This window comes from Capra hircus, chromosome 14 (genome assembly GCF_001704415.2).
Source record: "Capra hircus breed San Clemente chromosome 14, ASM170441v1, whole genome shotgun sequence".
NCBI lineage: Eukaryota > Metazoa > Chordata > Mammalia > Artiodactyla > Bovidae > Capra > Capra hircus.
In genome coordinates, this window is record NC_030821.1 from 60,599,682 (window position 1) to 60,620,222 (window position 20,541).

The 20,541-nt window shown below is 44.5% G+C and overlaps 1 protein-coding gene across 2 annotated transcripts; it reads left to right on the forward strand.

Moving 5' to 3' along the window:
- Positions 1,935-14,908, forward strand: FAM150A (family with sequence similarity 150 member A). Of its 2 annotated transcripts, none has more exons than XM_018058128.1 (5): positions 1,935-2,116; positions 8,426-8,479; positions 10,236-10,316; positions 11,541-11,620; positions 14,539-14,908. In XM_018058128.1, exons 1-4 carry the CDS (start codon positions 1,957-1,959, stop codon positions 11,618-11,620), a joined length of 375 nt encoding a protein of 124 aa, XP_017913617.1. In that variant the 5' UTR covers positions 1,935-1,956; the 3' UTR covers positions 14,539-14,908. The 2 variants fall into 2 exon arrangements, with proteins under 2 accessions (XP_017913617.1, XP_017913616.1); XM_018058127.1 differs by having other exon boundaries at positions 11,541-11,616.

Consider the following 20,541-nt stretch of genomic DNA (forward strand, 5'->3'; position numbering starts at 1 on the left):
AGGAAATGAAGCTGTATCTCAAAGAGATGTCTGCACTGCCATATTCACTGCAGCATTAATCACAATAGCCAAGATCTGGAGCCTGCTAAGGGTCCATCAACAACAGATGACTGGATAAGGAAGATGAAAAAGCAGGAAGCCCTGTCGTTTGTGACAACATAGATGGATCTGGAGGGCATTACACTAAGTCAGATAAGCCAGGCAGAGAAAGATAAAATTGCATGATATCACTCACGTGTGGAATCTTTTAAAAAGCCAAACACATAAAACAGGGAGTAGAAAAGTGGTTGCCAGGGGTTGGGGGCTGCGGGAAATAGAGACAGGTTGGGAAAAAGGGTACAAACTTTCAGCTGCAAGATGAACAAGGTTGGAGAGTGATTTTTCACCAACAAATAGGTGATGGGTTCCCTGTCTCACTGTCGGTTCTGGGTCTCTTCTTCCACCAGCGTCATTTCACACTGTAGTTTTGCCACTGTTTTCACAGTCATTCTCAACTCTTATTTCTGATCAAAATTAATTTTTGAAATATTGATACCTGTTAACGTCCCTGAACTGCTGTCTTATTTCCCTTGAGTAGAGCTGTGAGTTTATTCCCCTTCACCAGGGCCTGACCACATCCTGTTTTTTTTCACTAAGATCCCTTGGCCATGTGTCCCACGGTGGATTCTCTCGCTGCTGTGTTTGCTGTGAAAACACCAGATTCTTGTGCTTCTCTGCTAGTAAAGTGACGGGAAGCATCAGCCCTCACCTGGAGCACGTGTGTGCATGCCTGCTCAGTCACTCAGTCGTGTTCAAATCTCTGCCACCCTGTGGACTGTAGCCCACCAGACTCTGGGATTAGTCCATGGGATTTTCCAGGCAAGAATACTGGAGTGGGTTGCCCTTTCCTCCTCCAGGGGATCTTCCCCATCCAGAGATGGAGCCCCGCGGAAAACACACTTTGCTCCCAAGAGTTTCACTCAAAGCCACGATTTTATAGGCTCTTGTAAGGCTTGCTTTGTTTTCGCGATTTTCCGGACATTTTGACAACACCACGTCTAGAAAAACCACTTGAAAAAGTTGGGATTACTTTTGGGGACTTGAGAGTGACAAGACGCCTTTGTAGGACTGTTTAGCGTTACTCCTGCCCTCTTCCCTCCGCCAGTTGTGCACTTTGCAGCTGAGGCGACAATAAGCAACCAACTAATAAGCCAGAGATTTCAGAACTTCTCAACATACGTAATATAAAGCAATAAAGAGGGCGAATGAAATGTCTGGAAGCGCTATGATTCACGCGGCGCGCTTTGATGAGAGATGCCGGTTTTATTTTAACAAGAACCGCTGGACTTAATCTCATTCTCTCTCGTGGGCATCCACCAGAGGCTGGAGAGGAGGTCTTTGTCTTAAGGAGACCACCCCAGCGGACTGCGCTCCGGAGCGCACGGTTAGGTGGCGGCACGGGGTACCATGCGGGGCCGAGGGCGGGGGCGGTGGGCGGGAAGGAGCCGCTGTCCTCCACCCCCTCCCAAACCAGGCCCAGGTCGGGGAGCGGGCGGGGCTCGGGGCTGGGGGCGGGGCTGAGGGCGGGGCTCAAGCTCCGGGGACCCACACCTTCCAGCCTCGGAGCCGCGTCTCTGCCGCCGTGCGCCGCTCCCGTGCTGCTCTCCGCGGTCCAGACCGGGAAGTTGCCGGTTCTCTCGAGCCCAGTGGGCTGGATGCGGCGGTAGACAGACTGGGCCTTGAGCGAGGAGCCTGGACACCCGCAGAGCCAAGGCTGGGTCGTCCGAGAGGCTGCGCGGACCCGTGATCATCCGCGCTCTGGGACTCGCCCTGTTCCCGCCGGCAGCCCCGAGTCATCGTCCTGCGTCCGCGCCCCGCGTCCCTCTCCGAGGCGCGCAGGTGTCGCCCGCCGTCTGTCCTCTGGGAGCGGACCCTCCGCCCGACACCCGCCTGCTCTCCGGCCGCTCCCGCGCGCCCATGCGACCGGCGAGGCCAGGAGCCCCGGTGCCCGCGCTGGTCCTGCTGGCGCTCGTCCTGGCCTCGCGAGGGACGCAGGGGAGGCCCGGGGGCCTCAGGGGCGCGCACGTCGCGGGCGAGGAGCCGAAGCCGTCCCTCCCCGCGGCCTCTCGGAGTGCAGGTGAGCATTCCCGCGCGCCGGGCCTGGGGCGGTGGGGCTCCGACGGCTCCGAGCCGCGCTGGGCAGGGGCAGCCTGACCGTGCACCGCGGAGAATAGGCGTCGCTGCGGGTACCTGGCACTCAGGGAAAAAGGTCATGAGATTATTAGATGTACCGCAGCCAAGACTTAAGTGACCAGAAACCCATCTGGCAGAGGAACCAGCCCGAAGCTCCCCTTCCCGGTGTGGGAAGCCTTGTGGGTGCGGGCTTACAGCCCGAGGACCTGCCTTTCCATCCCAGCGGCAGAGGCGGCAAAGGCCGGAGGACGGGTCAGCACCTCGCAGGGCCTCTTGCCGGTCTCTCCGAGTTTGGGGATAAAGGCAGATGACCGGCGTCTGGAGCCCCGACGCTCTTCTGCGCCCCTCGGAGCTGGCGAGGGGGCTGGTTGAGGATGCTTAGCTGAGTCCTCCTCCCCGCCCCCACGCTGCCCACGGCTCCCGAACCAGCTCTGGGCGCTCAGGATCCTGACCACTTAGTTGCCCAACGAGTGATGGAGTAGAAGGGGTGGGTGGGGAAGGAGAAGTAGCAGCCAACGTCGGGGGACACCGAGGTGGAGAGGATGGCGGGTGAACGAGCAGGAGACGCGAAAAGCCTGAGACTAGGAGGACTGACGGGCGCTGGGGTGCAGGGCGCGCGCAGGGCAGGAAGGCGCGTGGGGGGGTGTGTGTGGGAGTGAGGGGTTATGTGGGGGGTTGGGAAGGAGGAGGAAGCTCCTCAGAGGTGTCTCTGGAGCCTGTGCGCACGTGGAGATGCCCTCCTAGGCTGGGAGCAGAGGCGCCCCTGGGGGGTGTACCCCGCTGAAAGGTCGCACGCAGCACAGGGCGGCAGTCTTGCTGTCATTTAGCCGCTCAGCACACACCGGACGTACTCTGATGGGTGTGGGAACACAACGAACCAACATGATTGGTACTTGTGCTGAAGGAACTCGTGTTAGACTTGTCCTCTTCAATGTCTCTGCAGTCTGGTCCTGCCTTTGTTTTGTCCTGCCCATCAATCACCCTGGTTCGAGCCGGGCTGTCTCCCTGGCGCCAGGAGTGCCCCCTGCTGGGGCCTCAGAATAGCCGATGTGCTTTCATTACTTGCATCCTGGCTTCTCCACTGTTCCACCGTCACATCAGCAGAATGGAGCAAAGCATCATGCCCAGAATTCTGCAGAAGAAGGGGAGCACTGGGGTCTCCTCTGCTGAAATAAAGACAGGGTTGGCTGGCTGAGAAGTGGGCAGTTGTGGGACTAGAGGGAATTTGGAGGAACTTGGGACAGAGAAGGAATTGGTGTGCAATGTGTAACAGGTGGCGCTAGTGGTAAAGAGCCCACCATCCAATGCAGGAGACATAAGAGACAAAGGTTTGATCCCTGGGTCAGGAAGATCCCCTGGAGGAGGGCATGGCAACCTACTCCAGTGTTCTTGCCTGGAGAACCCCACGGACAGAGGAGTCTGGCGGGCTACAGTCCATAGGGTCGAATAAGATTCGGACATGACTGAAGCGACTTAGCATGCATGCATGCATGCATGCACGCGGGAAACAGAAGTGTAAGAGGGGCTTTTTGAGAGTTTTGATAGAAAGGCTTTGCCTTTTCAAGAGGTGACAGTACATTCTTCTGCAGACTGATAGAACCAGATTTGTGTTACTGCTTTTTTTTTTTTTTTAGTATAAAACCTTGCTGTCATGAGGCTTACAGCAGGTATGTAAAGGCCATTTATGAACAATTACAAATGAATATTCTTTGTAGCACCAGTATTTCCTCCTGTCACAGATGAGCAGCAGTTTCTCTAGGTTTTCCAGGGAAGTCCTAACTTCTCTTGATGGCAGGACATTAAGTCCCCTGTGACCTGCCCTCTCATCCTTTCTGGGGTTCTCACAGGGTTCAGGTCGCATGGGTTGGTCCTGTTTCTCACAGACTGGCAGCTGCTGCCTCTGCCTTGCCGCCGGCCCCAGGAACACACTTCTCTTGCCTCTGACTGTCAGAATTCACCTCCTCTTACAGGCCCTCTTCCTCTCTGACGTCTTTGCATCTATTTCTCTGTTAAAACAAAACAAATCTGAATCCTAAATTCTTTGCAGTATCATCAGTGAAATATTACAGATGCTGTACATTCCAAAAACGTATTCTATCAAGTTCAGTTCAGTTCAGTCTCTCAGTCATATCTGACTCTTTGACCCCATGGACTGCAACATGCCAGGCTTCCCTGTCCATCACCAACTCCTGGAGTTTACTCAAACTCATGCCCATAGAGTCGGTGATGCCATCCAACCATCTCATCCTCTGTCGTCCCCTTCTCCTGCCGTCAATCTTTCCCAGGATCAAGGTCTTTTCCAATGAGTCAGTTCTTCGCATCAAGTGGCCAGAGTCTTGGAGCTTCAGCTTCAGCATCAGCCCTTCCAATGAGCACCCAGGACTGAGTTCCTTTAGGATGGACTGGTCTGATCTCCTTTCAGTCCAAGGGACTCTTAAGAGTCTTCTCCAACATCACAGTTCAAAAGCATCAATTCTTTGGCGCTCAGCTTTCTATATGGTCCAACTTGCATATCCATACATGACTACTGGAAAAACCATAGATTTGACTATATGGACCTTTGTCAGCAAAGTAATGTCCCTGCTTTTTAATATGCTGTCTAGGTTTGTCATATCTTTTCTTCCAAGGAGCAAGCATCTTTTAATTTCATGGCTGCAGCCACCATCTGCAGTGATTTTGGAGCCCACAGAAATAAAGTCTATCACTGTTTCCATTGTTTCCCCATCTGTTTGCCATGAAGTGATGGGACCCGATACCATGATCTTCATTTTTTGAATGTTGAGTTTTAAGCCAGCTTATTCACTCTCTTCTTTCACTTTCATCAAGAGGCTCTTTAGTTCCTCTTCACCTTCTGCCGTAAGGGTGGTGTCATCTGCATATCTGAGGTTATTGATATTTGCCCTGGCAATCTTGATTCCAGCTTGGGCTTCATCCTTTCCAGCTTTTTGCATGATGTACTCTGCATATAAGGTAAATAAGCAAGGTGACAATATACAGCCTTGACTTACTCCTTTTCCAATTTGGAACCAGTCTGTTGTTTCGTGCCCAGTTCTAACTGCTGCTTCTTGACCTGCATGCAGGTTTCTCAGGAAGCAGGTTAGGTGGTCTGATATTCCCATCTCTTTCAGAATTTTCCACAGTTTATTGTGATCCACACAGTCAAAGATTGTAGTCAATGAAGCAGAAGTAGATGTTTTTTCTGAAATTCTCTTGCTTTTTCTATGATCCAGTGGATGTTGGCAATTTGATCTCTGGTTCCTCTGCCTTTTCTAAATCCAGCTTGAATATCTGGAAGTTCTCGGTTCACATACTGTTGAAGCGTGGCTTAGAGAATCTTGAACATTACTTTGCTAGGGTGTGAGATGAGTGCAGTTGTGCATGAGTTTGAATATCTTTGACATTGCCTTTCTTTGAGATTGGAATGAAAACTGACCTTTTCCAGTCCTGTGGCCACTGCTGAGTTTTCCAAATTTGCTGGCATATTGAGCCTTTTCACAGCATCATCTTTTAGGATTTGAAATAGCTCAGCTGGGAATCCATCCATTAAGTATTGTGGTACAATTTTAAATAATTTAAACACTAGGTATATTAAAAATCACTATATAAAAAGACAATAGGATGAGATGGTTGGATGGCATCATCAATTCAAGGGATATGAGTCTGAGCAAACTTCGGGAGATAGTGAAGGACAGGGAAGCCTGGTGGGCTGAAGTCCATGGGATCACAAAGATTGGGACACTACTGAGCAACTGAAGAGACAAAGTACTAAAAATCAGGGCACCCACACATACGACACACATGTGTCCTTGGTCTGTCAGCTGTGAGGGCCTGGGAGCAGCCACGCCCCAGTAACAGCAAGTATATCACCTGGTGTCCAGACTTTGGTTCTGGTACCATGCTCTGCAAGAGGAACTGGGGCTCCTGGGAGAAATGACTGATGCCAACACAGGACAGGAGATGACTTGGGATGAGCTTGGAGCATCTGTTTGTACCTGAATGTAGGGAAGTGATAAAAATTCAAAACACCATCAACAACCCCTCCCCCCAACAATGGCAGAATTTTCCTGAAAGAACTCTGTCTCTTGTCTTCTACTAAGCACAAACGACAAATGCATTAGTTAGTAATATTACATCGTATTGATTATGAAGGAACTCAGTGCTGAGTGTTCAGGGCGTTTTTTGTCTTTTTTGGAAGATCTAGAGTACAGCTCTCAAACGTGCAAATGACTCTACTAAGAGTTCTCATTAAAGTGACTCTTAGATCTGGGCCTGAAATCCTGTATTTCTTACCAACTCCCAGAGATCCATGGAACTGAGCTACTACTACATATGCATTATTTTAAATACTTATATTTTCCCCTCAGTGATTCTCTCAGCCCTGATGTAATAAATCTAGTTCTTATTTTTGAAAGTATAATTGTTTTTATATTGAGTTGGCCAAAAAGTTCATTTGGGATTTTCCATTGGATAGTATGGGAAACCCCAAATGAACTTTTTGGCCAACCCAATATATTGGGAAAGAGAATCATGGGGTTTCCCAGGGGGCACTAGTGGTAAAGAAACTATCTGCCAGTGCTGGAGACATAAGAGACAGGGGTTCGATCCCTGGGTCAGGAAGATCCCCTGGAGGAGGGCATGGCAACCCACTCTAATATTCTTGCCTGGAGAATCCCATGGACAGAGGAGCCTGGTGGGTACAGTCCATAGCATCTCAAAGGATAGGACAGGACTGAAGTGACTTAGCAGAATAGTCATGTCATCTCTTTAAAGGAAATGGTAACTCAAGGAACTATATAACAAATATTTCAGTTCAAGTACATAAAAATGCTAGATTGAAACACACAGTAATGCCCTTCAGCAGCTCAGAAGGTACTAAGGATCCACTAACATGGCTTTGTATAGAATTGATCATGGCAGAGCAAATTATCTTTTTGGTAAGATATTAAGTTATATGCAGGTAAAAGCAATCACTAAAACACATTTTTTTGTTATTTTCTAGTTGTTCTGTGTTATGATTTTTTATTATTTCACATGATCCCTGCTCATTTTTAAATAAGAAGTAAGAACAAGAGATAAGCTTGCCAACATTATATACATAATATGCAAATCTGTTCCTTTAAAAATATATTATTGTAAACTTAAAATTGATGAGGGTGGCAGATGGTAACTGTTTTGGTTAAATAAAAACTAGAAATTTTCATAAATTGGATGAATGAGATGAGAGGTTATTCAAGTTGCTCCAGGATAATTTTCATGCATTACCTAGGGATCTTTTTATTTTTAATCCATCTGTACATGGAATCTCTTATACCATTGTCATTAGCTACCAGAGGAATGAAGGATACATTCTGTCATTGCACTGTCCAGCATGGTAGCCACTGGGTACCTATGACTGCTGAGCACTTGGAGGGTGGCTGGTCCAAACTGACATGTGCTGTGAGTGATAAATACACCTCAGATTTTGAAAATTTAGTATAAAAAACGTAGACCACCTTCTTTCGAGCATGCGTGCTGAGTCACTTCAGTCATGTATGACTCTTCTTGACCCCATGGACTGTAGCCCTCCAGGCTCTTCTGTCCATGCATTCTCCAGTCAAGAACACTGGGGTGGGATGCCATTCCCTTCTCCAGAGGGTCCTCCTGACCCAGGGATTGAACCAGCATTACTTACATCTCCTGCACTGGCATGGGTTTTTTACCACCAGTGCCCCCTGGGAAACATTGATTACATATTGAAAGAATTATATTATGGACTTATTAGGTTAAACGACGGAGAAGGCAATGGCACCCCACTCCAGTACTCTTGCCTGGAAAATCCCATGGGCGGAGGAGCCTGGTGGGCTCAGTCCATGGGTTGCTAAGAGTCACTTCCCTTTCACTTTTCACTTTCATGCATTGGAGAAAGAAATGGCAACCCACTTCAGTGTTCTTGCCTGGAGAATCTCAGGGATGGGGGAGCCTGGTGGGCTGCTGTCTGTGGGGTCGCACAGAGCCGGACATGACTGAGGCGACTTAGCAGCAGCAGCAGCAGGTTAAATGAAGTATTAAAATTTCACTTAATTTTTTTTTTACTTTAAAAAATATAATCAATATTTTGCATTATTAAATATTACAAAATATTTAAAAATTTAAATCACTATTTTCAAATATTTAAAATTACTAAATTTTTCTTTTCAATTAGTGGTTCTAATGTTATTTTTAATGAAGAAGGCACATTCAAGAAATTTTAAAGTTTTTCTTTTTTTCTTTTCAGAAATATTCCCAAGAGATTTGAACTTAAAAGACAAATTCATTAAGCATTTCACAGGTAAGCATGAACTTTATCAGTGATTCAATTAAATAAAAAGAATGTATGCAGATTACTTCATGAAGCAGTGAGGATTTGAAGATAAATGTCTGTGAGAGGCTCACAGTTGGGTCAGGAAGGTGGACATATCCTATTACCTAGTATTAATGTGACGGAGAAGGCGATGGCACCCCACTCCTGTACTCTTGCCTGGAAAATCCCATGGACAGAGGAGCCTGGTAGGCTTCAGTCCATGGGGTTGCTACTAGTCGGACACGGCTGAGCAACTTCACTTTCACTTTTCACTTTCATGCATTGGAGAAGGAAATGGCAACCCACTCCAGTGTTCTTGCCTGGAGAATCCCAGGGAGGGGGGATCCTGGTGGGCTGCTATCTCTGGGGTCACACAGAGTCGGACACGACTGAAGCGACTTAGCAGCAGCAGCAGTATTAATGTGAAATAAACCAGATCTGCGTGAGTGATAGAAGTGTAAGCAGAGTTTAGGGAGACACAGGAAGTGGATGTTTTTGCCAAAGACTACCAGGAACGGCTGTCGGGGACACAACCATAAAGTTGGGCTTTAAGGGTGAGTAGAATTTTCCCTTACCAGAGAGGCATTCTGGTCAGAAGGAATCCTTTGAACATGTGGTGTGATCTGGGACAGGACCCGGGCCATTTAGGCAAAAGTGTGTGTGGCCCCAGCCATCCAGGGATGAGCGGGTGGAGTCATGTGATGAGCTCTCCCTGATACAATAGGGGTCTAGCCATGTTGCCCGGTGAGCAACACAGTGGAAGTGTTTCTCACGGGGCAGAGCAGACTTCCTGACGGCCCACTGTCATATGGTCAGTACCTGTGGCTTCCTCTCCCACTACACTCCTGGGTTCTTCGTGCAACTTGGTGAATCATTACAGTTATCCTGTGCGCCACGTTCTAGCAAGTCACCTAATCATTGTGAACTGTGCACCCGACCTTCACTCCATTCCTAGTCTTTTCCTAGTGGTGAAGAACCTGCCTGCCAATGCGGGAGATACGAGTTCCATCCCTGGGTCAGGAAGATCCACTGGAGAAGGAAATGGCAACCCACTCCAGTGTTCTTGCCTGGAGAATCCTATGGACAGAGGAGCCTGGTAGGCTACAGTCCATGGCGTCGAAAAGAGTTGGACACAACTGAGCGACTTTCTCTATCGGCACCCTGGGCTCTCCTTCTACCACTTCCATAAAAGCAAACTCCAGACATAGGGATAAATTTTGGTGTGGACTATCTTGGTTTGTGGGGAAAGATAAGGGAAGTCTCAACACTGTCCACTTTACAGTAGTCCTTGTCGCTTATAAGACACAAATCACTCTAAGTAGAAAGTGGAATGTCCCTGCATAGAAACTTCATTCCTGTTAAATACAAAACTGAAGAGCATAAAGTAGAAACCAGAGATACTTGTTTTTTCATTCTTCACGTCCTCTTAATTTGCTCTCTGCAGATATTTTCCCTCCTATCTAGAGCTTTTCTCTCTTAATTATTCTGAAGAGTTTTTCTTAAATTGAAGGTTCTTTTATGTGAGTTGTTGACACTGTGAAGTGAATTTTGATTGATTTTTTACAGACACACCTCATTGCCTCCTCCAGAGTCTGGGTGGGGGGAAGGCGTGCTTTTAGGCAAGGTCTTTTAAGGGCATGGGAAGATGTAAGCCAGGGATATCATCACCATGAAGAAAGTGCTAGGGAATTTGTTTGGAAAACACACCGACGTGTGCCATAAGCATTCTTTTCCCGTCCGATAGGGCCAGTCACGTTTTCAGCTGAGTGCAGCAAACACTTCCACAGACTATATCACAACACCAGGGACTGCTCGACGCCAGCTTGTAAGTAGCTTGGGTCATTTTCGTTCTTTTAAAAGATTCTTAGGGGCTTCCTTGGTAGCCTAGTGGCTAAGACCCTGTGCTCCCAGTGCAGGGGGTCTGGGGCTCAATCCCTTGTTGGGAAACTAGATCCTGCCCCAACTAAGACCTGGCACAACCCCCCAAAAAACTTTATCCAACTGTAGATGCATGTAATCTTAAACTTCAACTGTCTGTGAGTGGGAAATAATAGACTAAATATTGTAAGACGTGCTGTTTATAATATTGATGGTACTCACACTTAATGTGCGTGTGTGTGTGTGCTGTTGACACTGTAAAGGAATGAAACCACATTCTAATTGGGACTATTTCAGACAAATCTGAAAATAGCCAGATTTCCTTAAGGACCACGGTGTTTGTCAGGATTTAAACCTTTTACCATTTTTAAAATTCCTTGGCACAAATAAGGCAGTCTCATATAAATGAAAAAAAAAATGACCATGAAGTATAAGTAAAAATTTCCTCCTAAGTTAAAAAAAAAAAAAAACAGTTTCATATCACATCATTTATATAAGAAGTGATAGATTTTTTCCTGAATAATGGTAGCATGTATTTTAAAGGTTGTCTGATGAATTCTTTTGGATACTTAAGTTACTGAACTGAATAGCAATTCTAAGCATAATATTTAAATGCTCTCCTTTGTCTAAATCGTGATTAAGTATGGTAACTCAGTTGCCTGTTTTTAAATTCCTTTCTCAGTCTAAACTTACTTTTCAAAGAAAATGAACTTTAAACATTTTGTAGTTTTTTTTTTTTAAACTAAAGTGGTCATCTTGAGGGGTATTTAATTTTACCCAGGATGTTGAGTCAGAGTTGTTGTAAGTTTTTCAAAAATGCTTGTGTTTGATGACTAGGGAGGATGAGTCCTGTTGACATCTAGGCAGAATGATTAAGTGGTAGCTCAGCCTGGTGGAGAAACTATGGGCTTTGGAATGAAGCTGAATACTAGCTATGAGATTCTTAACATTTTCAGGCTGTTTTCTCATCTCTACAGTGAAGACAGCAATAGCATCCAACTGCTTACATCAGTTGGAGAATTAGTGAGAAAATCCAGTTAAGTACTTGCTCTATTAGATGCTTATTAAATTACAGCTATCATTATCAAGTACTAGTGACAATAATATAACACAACTTTTCCCACGTTTGCAGTAACTGTACACATAATTGTCTTTTAAATGTTTTTCCTAGATTACAAAAGATGTGCTAGACTGTTAAAAAGACTAGCAGTGAGTCCTCTGTGCTCGCAGACGGAGAAGACCTATGTGTGAGTATGTGTTTATCAATTTTCCTTTTTCTGTTTAACAGCTTGATTTCTTAAAATTTTGAACAATTAAAAAACCCCAGGAAGCTGATTTTAGCACCATCTAGTGAACTTAATCTGTGGATTTTCCACTTAAAGTCTGGTCTAAATGGTGTATTAAATTAACAAAAAAGTATGTCCTCAACAATGATTGAATTAATAGAAACAGCTTTTTTGGCAACCTTACTGTTCCTGAGTGATTTTTAAAAGTATTTCAAATTTGATGTTATTTCATATCACATGCAAATATACATTAGATGAACAAAACTATTTAAAGGTCTACCTTTAAAAAAAACTGGTCAAAATAGAGTAATAATTTAAAAGTAGTCACAGTATAATAAAAGTAGGATCCTAAAATTTTGATTTATACAATACAGGTTAAGGAAAGAGACACAGTATTAGAAGAATAGAAGGAAAAGCAAATAATCAAACACATGATGAACATGTAGGCATTGTATGCTCTAGTATATATTTTGCCAGAGTGAAATGGTAAGTCAGAATTTTCATTCTGGCTAAATTACCCTTGGAGCTCTAGAGCAATAAAGTATTTGTATGACCTAAATAAATCAAACATAAATTCTAACATTTGTTTACAATTATAGAAGCCCCACCAGGGCTTCCCTTGTGACTTAGCTGGTAAAGAATCCGCCTGCAATGAGGGATACCTGGGTTTGATCCCTGGGTTGGGAAGATCCCTTAGAGAATGGCTACCCACTGTAGTATTCTGGCCTGGAGAATTCCATGGGCTATGTAGTCCATGGGGTCGCAAAGAGTCAGACACGACTAAGCGACTTTTACTTTCATAGAATCTATGGGAAAGACGGAAAGGTATTCATTTCTGGGCAAAGATCTTTCTAATCAGTAGTTCTTTCCAGTGTAATACGAAGTCAACATTTCGAGGGCGGGGGGTGGCGGACAGGGGGGTGGTGTCAGTGTATCAGGACCATGGACAAGTCCTTTTAAAGAAACTGACTTCTCAGCTTTTGAGTCTTGGAGAACCTGTAATCTAGTAGTATCTGTGAATATCTTGATCTGGCCAGTATAACTTCAGTTCAGTCACTCAGTTATGTCTGACTCGTGGTGACCCCATGGACTGCAGTACTCCAGGTCTCCCTGTCCATCACCAACTCCTGAAACTCATGTCCATTGAGTCGGTGATGCCATCCAACCATCTCATCCTCTGTCATCCCCTTCTCCTCCTACCATCAATCTTTCCCAGCATCAGGGGCTTTTCAAATGAGTCAGCTCTTCACATCAGTTGGCCAAAGTATTGGAGTTTCAGCTTCAACATCAGTTCTTCCAATGAACAATCAGGACTGATCTCTTTTAGGATGGACTGGTTGCATCTCCTTGCAGTCCAAGGAACTCTCAAGGGTCTTCTCCAACACCACAGTTCACAAGCATCAGTTCTTTGGTGCTCAGCTTTTTTCATAGTCCAACTCTCACAGCCATACATGACTGTTGGAAAAACCATAGTCTTGACTAGACAGACCTTTGTTGGCAAAGTAATATCTCTTCTTTTTAGTATGTTGTCTAGGTTGATCATAACTTATTCTATCTCAGATAAGTATATGGGAATTTACTTATCCATCTGATAGTTTTGTGGTGACCTTTACTGAAACAATTCTGACCTATTGTTGTTGCTTTTCTTATTTTAAAAGCAATGATAAATTAATAATAATAATTGGCGCTCAATTCTGCATATTGAAAGTTGCTGAACTAAAAAGCTGCCCTTTTTCAGATTAAGAAATCGAGCTAGATCATTTCAATGTTCAATGGCAAGATACCTGAATCAGTTACTCTCAAACCTTTTGACTAATGAGTAAATCAAGAAAATTCAGTAGACTCTTGGATTGTGGTGGTTCATTCACTCTTTGTGACCCTGTGGACTGTAGCCCACCAGGCTCCCCTATCCATGGGATTTCCCAGGCAAGAGTACTGGAGTGGGTTGCCATTCCCTTCTCCAGGGGATCTTCCTGACTCAGGAATTGAAACTGTATCCTCTGCAGTGGCAGGCAGACTCTTTACCACCGAGTCACCTGGGAAGTCCCATTAGGCTCATGAAGTGACCTAGGTGAGGTCATGCTTATCTTGTTCTTTGGATTGTTCTTTAGATTAAGAAATCAAGCTAGATCACTTCAGTGTTCAATGGCAAGATACTGGAATCAGTTGATATATTTTATTCTTATGAGTAAATTTTATATAAAGTCCAAGAGGCAACATCATAACTGGAAAAGTTCTCGAAGAAACAAGTATTATAATTTAAAATATTAAATGCAAGCTTACATTCTCCTTGGACAAGATTCATAGAGGACAGAGCTGATAAACAGGCCCCTTTGAAATTGCAGAGTTTGGAGATTTAGTGAGGTCTTCTGCAGGAGTCATCTCTGATGATTTGTCTCCAAGGAGTTAACAAGGTGTTAGAGTATTACAGATTAATACATTTTAGGAATATTTTTGCATTATTTAGGTGATGCCAAGTTCATTTTTTGGCTGATGCAGGTATCTTATTAAAATTTCAGTGGTGGAAGTCATCATTTAAACTTTCTAGGGAATTCCCTGGTCGTTCAATGGTTAGGAATTAGTGCTTTCACTGCTGAGAGCTCTGGTTCAATCCCTGGTTAGGAAACCAAGATTCCACAAGCCGTGCAGTATGGACAAGAAACAAATTCTAAAAATAAATAAAAAACGAACTTTCTAAAAGTACGGATAAACCCCTCACCTGCTCCACACACACTTTAATGTACAACCTCAGAGTTAGACTATAAATTAAGAGTCCACAGATTCTTTAAGCAAAAGAAAATATAGCTATATTAAAACTATGCATATGTGTAAGTAGGATAAAAACCTGGTCATAAATAACATTTTTCTTCTTCCCTCTCACAGGCATTTCTTAAGAATGTAAATCCAATTTGAAAGAAAAAAAAATCTGGGATCATACTAAACATAAAAAGAGATGAAACTTGTAATTTTATGGTGTATTAAGATGAGTGAAATAAGAAACTTCTCAGAAATAGCTGGTGATCTGTGTCCAAGCGTAAGACAAGATCTTCCCTGGTTTATCTTCATGTATACAGAAATTTGAAAATGTTGAATACAAAGTTCAATTCATATATTGCAAATAGAATATTAAAATTTATGCTATTATACTTTATTTTTGCTATATATATGTTATTATATGGCTAACATTCTATATATGTATGAATTATATATTTAATTATGTAAATTATGCCTGATCATGCCAAAGAGAAATGATATTTTGGGTATGAGTTTTCATAACATGCTTGTTGAATAATCATGTATGAAGTCCCCTTTTATAATAATAATTTAATAATATTTAATACATCTATTCAGAATTTGTTTTTATTCTTATTGATTTGAGCTGTAAATTTTATTAAAACTGAAATATGAAAAAATGTTGTTTTTCTTTGAATTAAAGGCATTGGTAGGAGAGGTCATATTATTGAAATATGATACTCTCTCTATATATATTGTTCATGTTCATTTTCTGAACTAATAACTAGGATCCTGAGGACTTTTTTTGAATTTGGAGCATATGGTGAAGTGAAAGTCACTCAGTTGTGTCTGACTCTTTGTGACCCCATGGACTGTATAGCCTGAATTCTCCAGGCCAGAATACTGAGTGGGTAGCCTTCCCCTTCTCCAGGGGATCTTCCCAACCCGGGGATCAAACCCAGGTCTCCTGCATTGCAGGCAGATTCTTTACCAGCTGAGCCACCAGGGAAGCCCATGGTATTGCTACCTTAAATAAGAAGTCCACAGGAACCTGGTGGGGAGAAGAACGTGTATGTGCTTGGGGCTTTGTTTGGAAAATAACAGCACAGCCTGACACAATTCATCCATTTCATTTAAAAACAATAATGGAAAAATGAGAAACCTAAATAAGATGATAGGAAACCCCATCCTTTTAGAGGAGGCAAAACGTGATTTGCTTAACAATGCATCACAGTATGGTCACTGCTCTTTTAAGGCTTCTGCCCTGTTTGTGCTGGTGTCATGGCGACGGGGCTCCGGACTGGCCGTTGCTTCCATTTTTAGCTCCTTTGTCCCTCCCGTAACTGTCCGTACGTTTGTTTGTGTCTGAAACACACACACGTCTTTGTCCATCAGAAACACAAGTGCAGAGGGCCCCTTTGGTTGCAAGGATATTGTGAAGCTACATTTTCAGTTTTCACTTTTATTGGTTTTGGCCTCTGGGCAAAGATGGACAAATAAAGACACAAAACAAACTTTAGTGTGTGTGTGTGAAATTCTGCTGTAATGCCATGTAGGGAAGAATGAGAAGAATACCAGAGTTTTAGTCCCTTGCGTTTACATAGTGATTATAATATTGGAAACATTCGGAAGCCTTTTTTTTAAATTTTAAGGATGAGTTTATTGATTTATTTTTGGTCTTCATTGTGGCGCACAGGCTTCTTTGGTGCCCTGGAGCATGTGGGATCTTAGTTTCCCGAAGGAAAAACTAGGAGGGATCATACCCATGTCCTCTCCACTGGGAGGCAGATGCTCAACCACTGGACCACCAGGGAAGTCCTGGAAAGCTTTACTCATGAATATCTCTAGAGTTGATGTCCTCTATATTATGCAAGCGAGGAGGCGATTGGATGGTGGCAAGTAAGAGTTTATTAGTGAGACATAGTTGGCTGAAATGGAAAACAGCCCAAACTAGCTGTATGGTTGGTATGGTTTCAATCAGGTAGGTAATTTCAGATGGAATCCCAAGAAATTAGGTTTTAAACATCCTCATGGATGACTAACATGCCTCACTCAGAAATGTAGTCTATGCCATGTGTGTGTGTGTCTGTGTGTGTTAGTCACTTAGTCATGTCCAGCTCTTTGCAACCCATGGACTATAGTCCTCCAGGCTCCTCTGTCCATGGGATTCTCTAGGCAAGAATACTGGAGTGGGTTGTCATTTCCTTCTCCAGGGGATCTTCCCAACCCAGGGATCAAACCTGGATCTCCTGCATTGCAGGTGGATTCTTTACCATCTGAGCCACTGGGAGGTCCATGCTATGCTACATGTCTACTCAAAACCTACAAAGATTGACTTAAGATATCTCTAGTTGACGTTTATATTACTACAATTGATCTTTGAACCACATGTTTCTGAACTGTGTGGGTCCACTTCCAGTGGATTTTTTCCAGCAGAGAACACTGCCGGTCTTCATGGCCCATCCCAGGTGGTTGAACCCATGGATGTGGGGAACCATAGACTGGAAGGTTAGAGTCAGAGGTTTGACTGGGGGGGGGGTGGTCAACACTCCTAACCCCCACGTTGTCTGAGGATCAACTGTACTTGATATGATTTTCTCACTGTGTGACTTTGACAGAGGGGAGTTAGAGATAAAGGGTTATTTAAATTTGTCTCCACAGAGGGAAATGTCTCACATGGGAAGATGAGTGATTGAAAGATAAATGAAGTAGAATATGTTTATTTGGTAAAGTCGCATCTCCGATGACGTCTCAGAAGTCATCTCGCTGTCTAAACAGCAAGACAGGAGGGTGACCACGGTTATTCCAGAACATGGGGACTGGATCAGTTCAGCTGGCTGTTCTCAGCTGGTCACCTGAGGGACTTGCAGGCAGCCCAGTGTGGCCTCTTCATCCTGTGCTTATGATGGGCAGGGCGGGGGGTGGGGCAGGTGAGGAGGGAAGGAGAGAGGAGGAGAGGGGACAGTTTGCGTAGTAGGAACCCTGTCCGCACCAGGTCGTTGCATCTCTGGAGCTTGGCATAAGAGTGCATTTGAGTGACTGCTCAGCTGATGGGCGTGAGTGACACCACCGGGAACCTTCTCTCTCAGCTTGGCTGGCTGTGTGTTGAGGAGCAGCGGCTGTGACGATCAATGACAGCTCCAGGGACTCACTGTGGTTTGGAGACAGCCCCGTGGTGGCGGGGGTGTTGAGAGGTTGACCTCCCCCTGGATCCAGTCCCCTCTTGGAACAGGGTGCTGTCCGTACAGTTTTCTTCAGTTCCGCTGTGAAACAAAAAGGGAAACAAAGAACTAAAAATGTTTTATTTTTATTATTCATTTATTTTGGCTGTGCTATACAGCTTATGGGATCTTAGTTCCCCAACCAGGGATTGAACCCAGGACCCCAGCAGTGAGCATGCCAAATCCTAACCACTGGGCCTCCAGGGAATTCCCAGGAGTAACACTTAATAAAAAAAAGCTCTTTGGTCGTACAAAACATTGCTAGTCAAACCATGCCTGCATGCTCAGTTATTTCAGTCCTGTCCAGCTCTTTGCAACAGTATGGACTATAGCCCACCAGGTTTCTCCGTCCATAGGATCCTCTGGGCAAGAATACCGGAGTGGGTTGCCATGCCCTCCTCTGGAAGTTAGTATACATAGTATCTTATAGTAGCCAGAAAGGAGCCAGGGCTTTCCTTAAACTGGGGGATGCAACCATGACCCCCAGAAGTTTAAGAACCTTTAACTGACTTGATCAAGCCAATTTAACTGACTTGAACCCAGAGTCTGTGGGTGGTATGAGATGGGGAGAAGGCCTCAAGAAAAGAATTTTCTGTTTTTTGTGACAAAATATTAATTTTCAAACAAATAGGTGTTTAGTGTTTTTTTATTTTATCAAATATGTTAGGGTATGTGTTCAAAATTACCGAGTTCCCTAATAACAGAAACAACCAATTTTATTTTTTATTTAAAAATTAAAAAATTTTATATTGGTGTATAGTTGACTTACAATGTTGTGTTAGTTTTGGATGTACAGTTAAGTGATTCAGTCATACATGTATTTATTTCCTTCCAGATTCTTTTCCCATACAAGTTATCACAGAGTACTGAGTTCTCTGTGCTTGCTATACAGTAGATGCTTGTAGAAACAATCAGTTTTAGATTAAGCGCACACACACCCAAAGACCATTTATGGCAGGATTCTAACTCATGGGTTCATACTTTGACCTCGAGAAGGACAGGCATCTGGAATCCACTCTTTCCTTAACAGTAAGAATTTGTGGAATTGACCTCAAGAAGACTGCCATTGGCGAGATTCAGCTTCTAAAATGCTCGATTTCCATGTCCCTTCAAAAGTTTAAGTTTATGATAGAGAGGAACTGAGTAGCCTAGATAGAATCTTGTGTTGACATCAAAGAGTGAACTTTGTTTGGCAACTTAAAAAAAAATTATTTATTTGGCTATTTGGGGTCTTAGTTCCCTGGCCAGGGATTGAACCTGGGCCCTCTGGGTTACATTGGGAAAGCAGAGTCCCAGCCACTGGACTGCCAGGGAAGTCCCCTTGTTTGGGAAAGAAAAGTGCTCTTCACTGGCTATGTTGCTTCCTGGGGGTTCCATATTTCCAACTGCCTGTCAAAGCTTCTCACTTCTGTGAAATATTGAACGTCTCTTTAATCCAGTTGCTTGACTTAAAAGCCAAGAAGAGAAGCTGTAATAGGGACACAGAGGAAGAAGCTGAGTTCTGTTTATTCTGCTAATCCCGCTGCTCCGCTGATTCATCACCAGTGTGCACAAGGGCCCTCAGTGATTCATGGAAAGGACTCGCCTTTGCTGTGAAGAATTAGGATCTACCTCCATTACCGTTTGCAGTTATGTCATTATTATTAAAATAGCAGCCTCCAAAATTAGAATTTTAGTTCATCAGCTCCAAAGCACTTGTGGAATGACTTTAAATATGAAAATATCCATAAATTAAAGACATTCTAAACCGAGTTCTAATGGAAACTATTTCATGTGTACGAGGCTGAAACACAGACGGTAACTATTTTTGAATGTATGCTGTGTGCAAAAGCTTAGACTGAGCTGTTTCTCACCCTTATTTAATTCTTATGAAGTTAAATTATGAGGTTCAGACTAATTTTACAGACAGGGGACTGAACTTCCTCAAGTATGTGTGGAGTCTTCACCCCAGTGGAGTGAAGCCTGGGTCCCAGATTCTCTGACTCTATGTCCGATAGACTTTGGATGCTACCGAGTGGCTCAAATCGTCTGAGAGCTTCCCGCTGGGTTAGCACATGAGCCCACTGGGTGTGTCGCCATCCAGAGGAGGGAGCTTGGGTCCCACTGTCTGCCGGGCAGATGCGTCAGGAAGAACTCACAAATCAGCTTGGACAGACAGCATGAGTTACTTCAAAAGCCAAAGTCATCACCAGAAAAGGGAAAGGCATGTAGCAAACCTGAGATGCAAGTCTAGGACACAGCAGAGAGAGAAGTGTGGTGTTTCTCTCGAGAGCAGAGACTTATGGGGGTTTAGGGTAGTCATTTAAGGGGCCAACTGTGAACAGAACTAGGGTAGATATCCCGGGGTGCACAGGAGAGGCACTGTGTAGAATCCATTGCCCAGAGGAGCTCCATGGAATCGCCTGCCTCCTTTCTTCCTGTGACCCGTCACTTGCCCAGCTACACAGAACCAGGCTTCTCTGGGGCTTTCGGTGGGAATCCATATTGTGTTTGAAGCCTCTCTGAAGTTGAACCAGGTATGGACACTATTACCTGTGCTGCTTGGGGACTAGGTCTTTAATCCCAAGGATTTTGGTTGTATTTCCCGATAATGGGGTGAGTCCTAGGACCAAAGACCCACGCGGTTCTAAGTATGTTGGCTAAAGTGAGAGGTGGTGAAATGGATGCGACGTGGATGGAGTGGGAAGTTACAAGCTGCTGGCTGATAGGTGTGCAATGCCACACACACAGGGTGCCCCCCGAGACGGGTGCTCCAGATGGTTCGAAACTTCTTCCCTAGACTGAACCAGACCCTCTGGCTAGAGCCTACGCAACATGCAAACTCACACCTGCAGACCAGGTGACCCCTCCCAGCTTTTCTCTGATGGTAAGTTCTACACCTGGCCCCTGCGGTTCCAGAACCCCACTAGATCAGGTACCGTAATTCCACTCT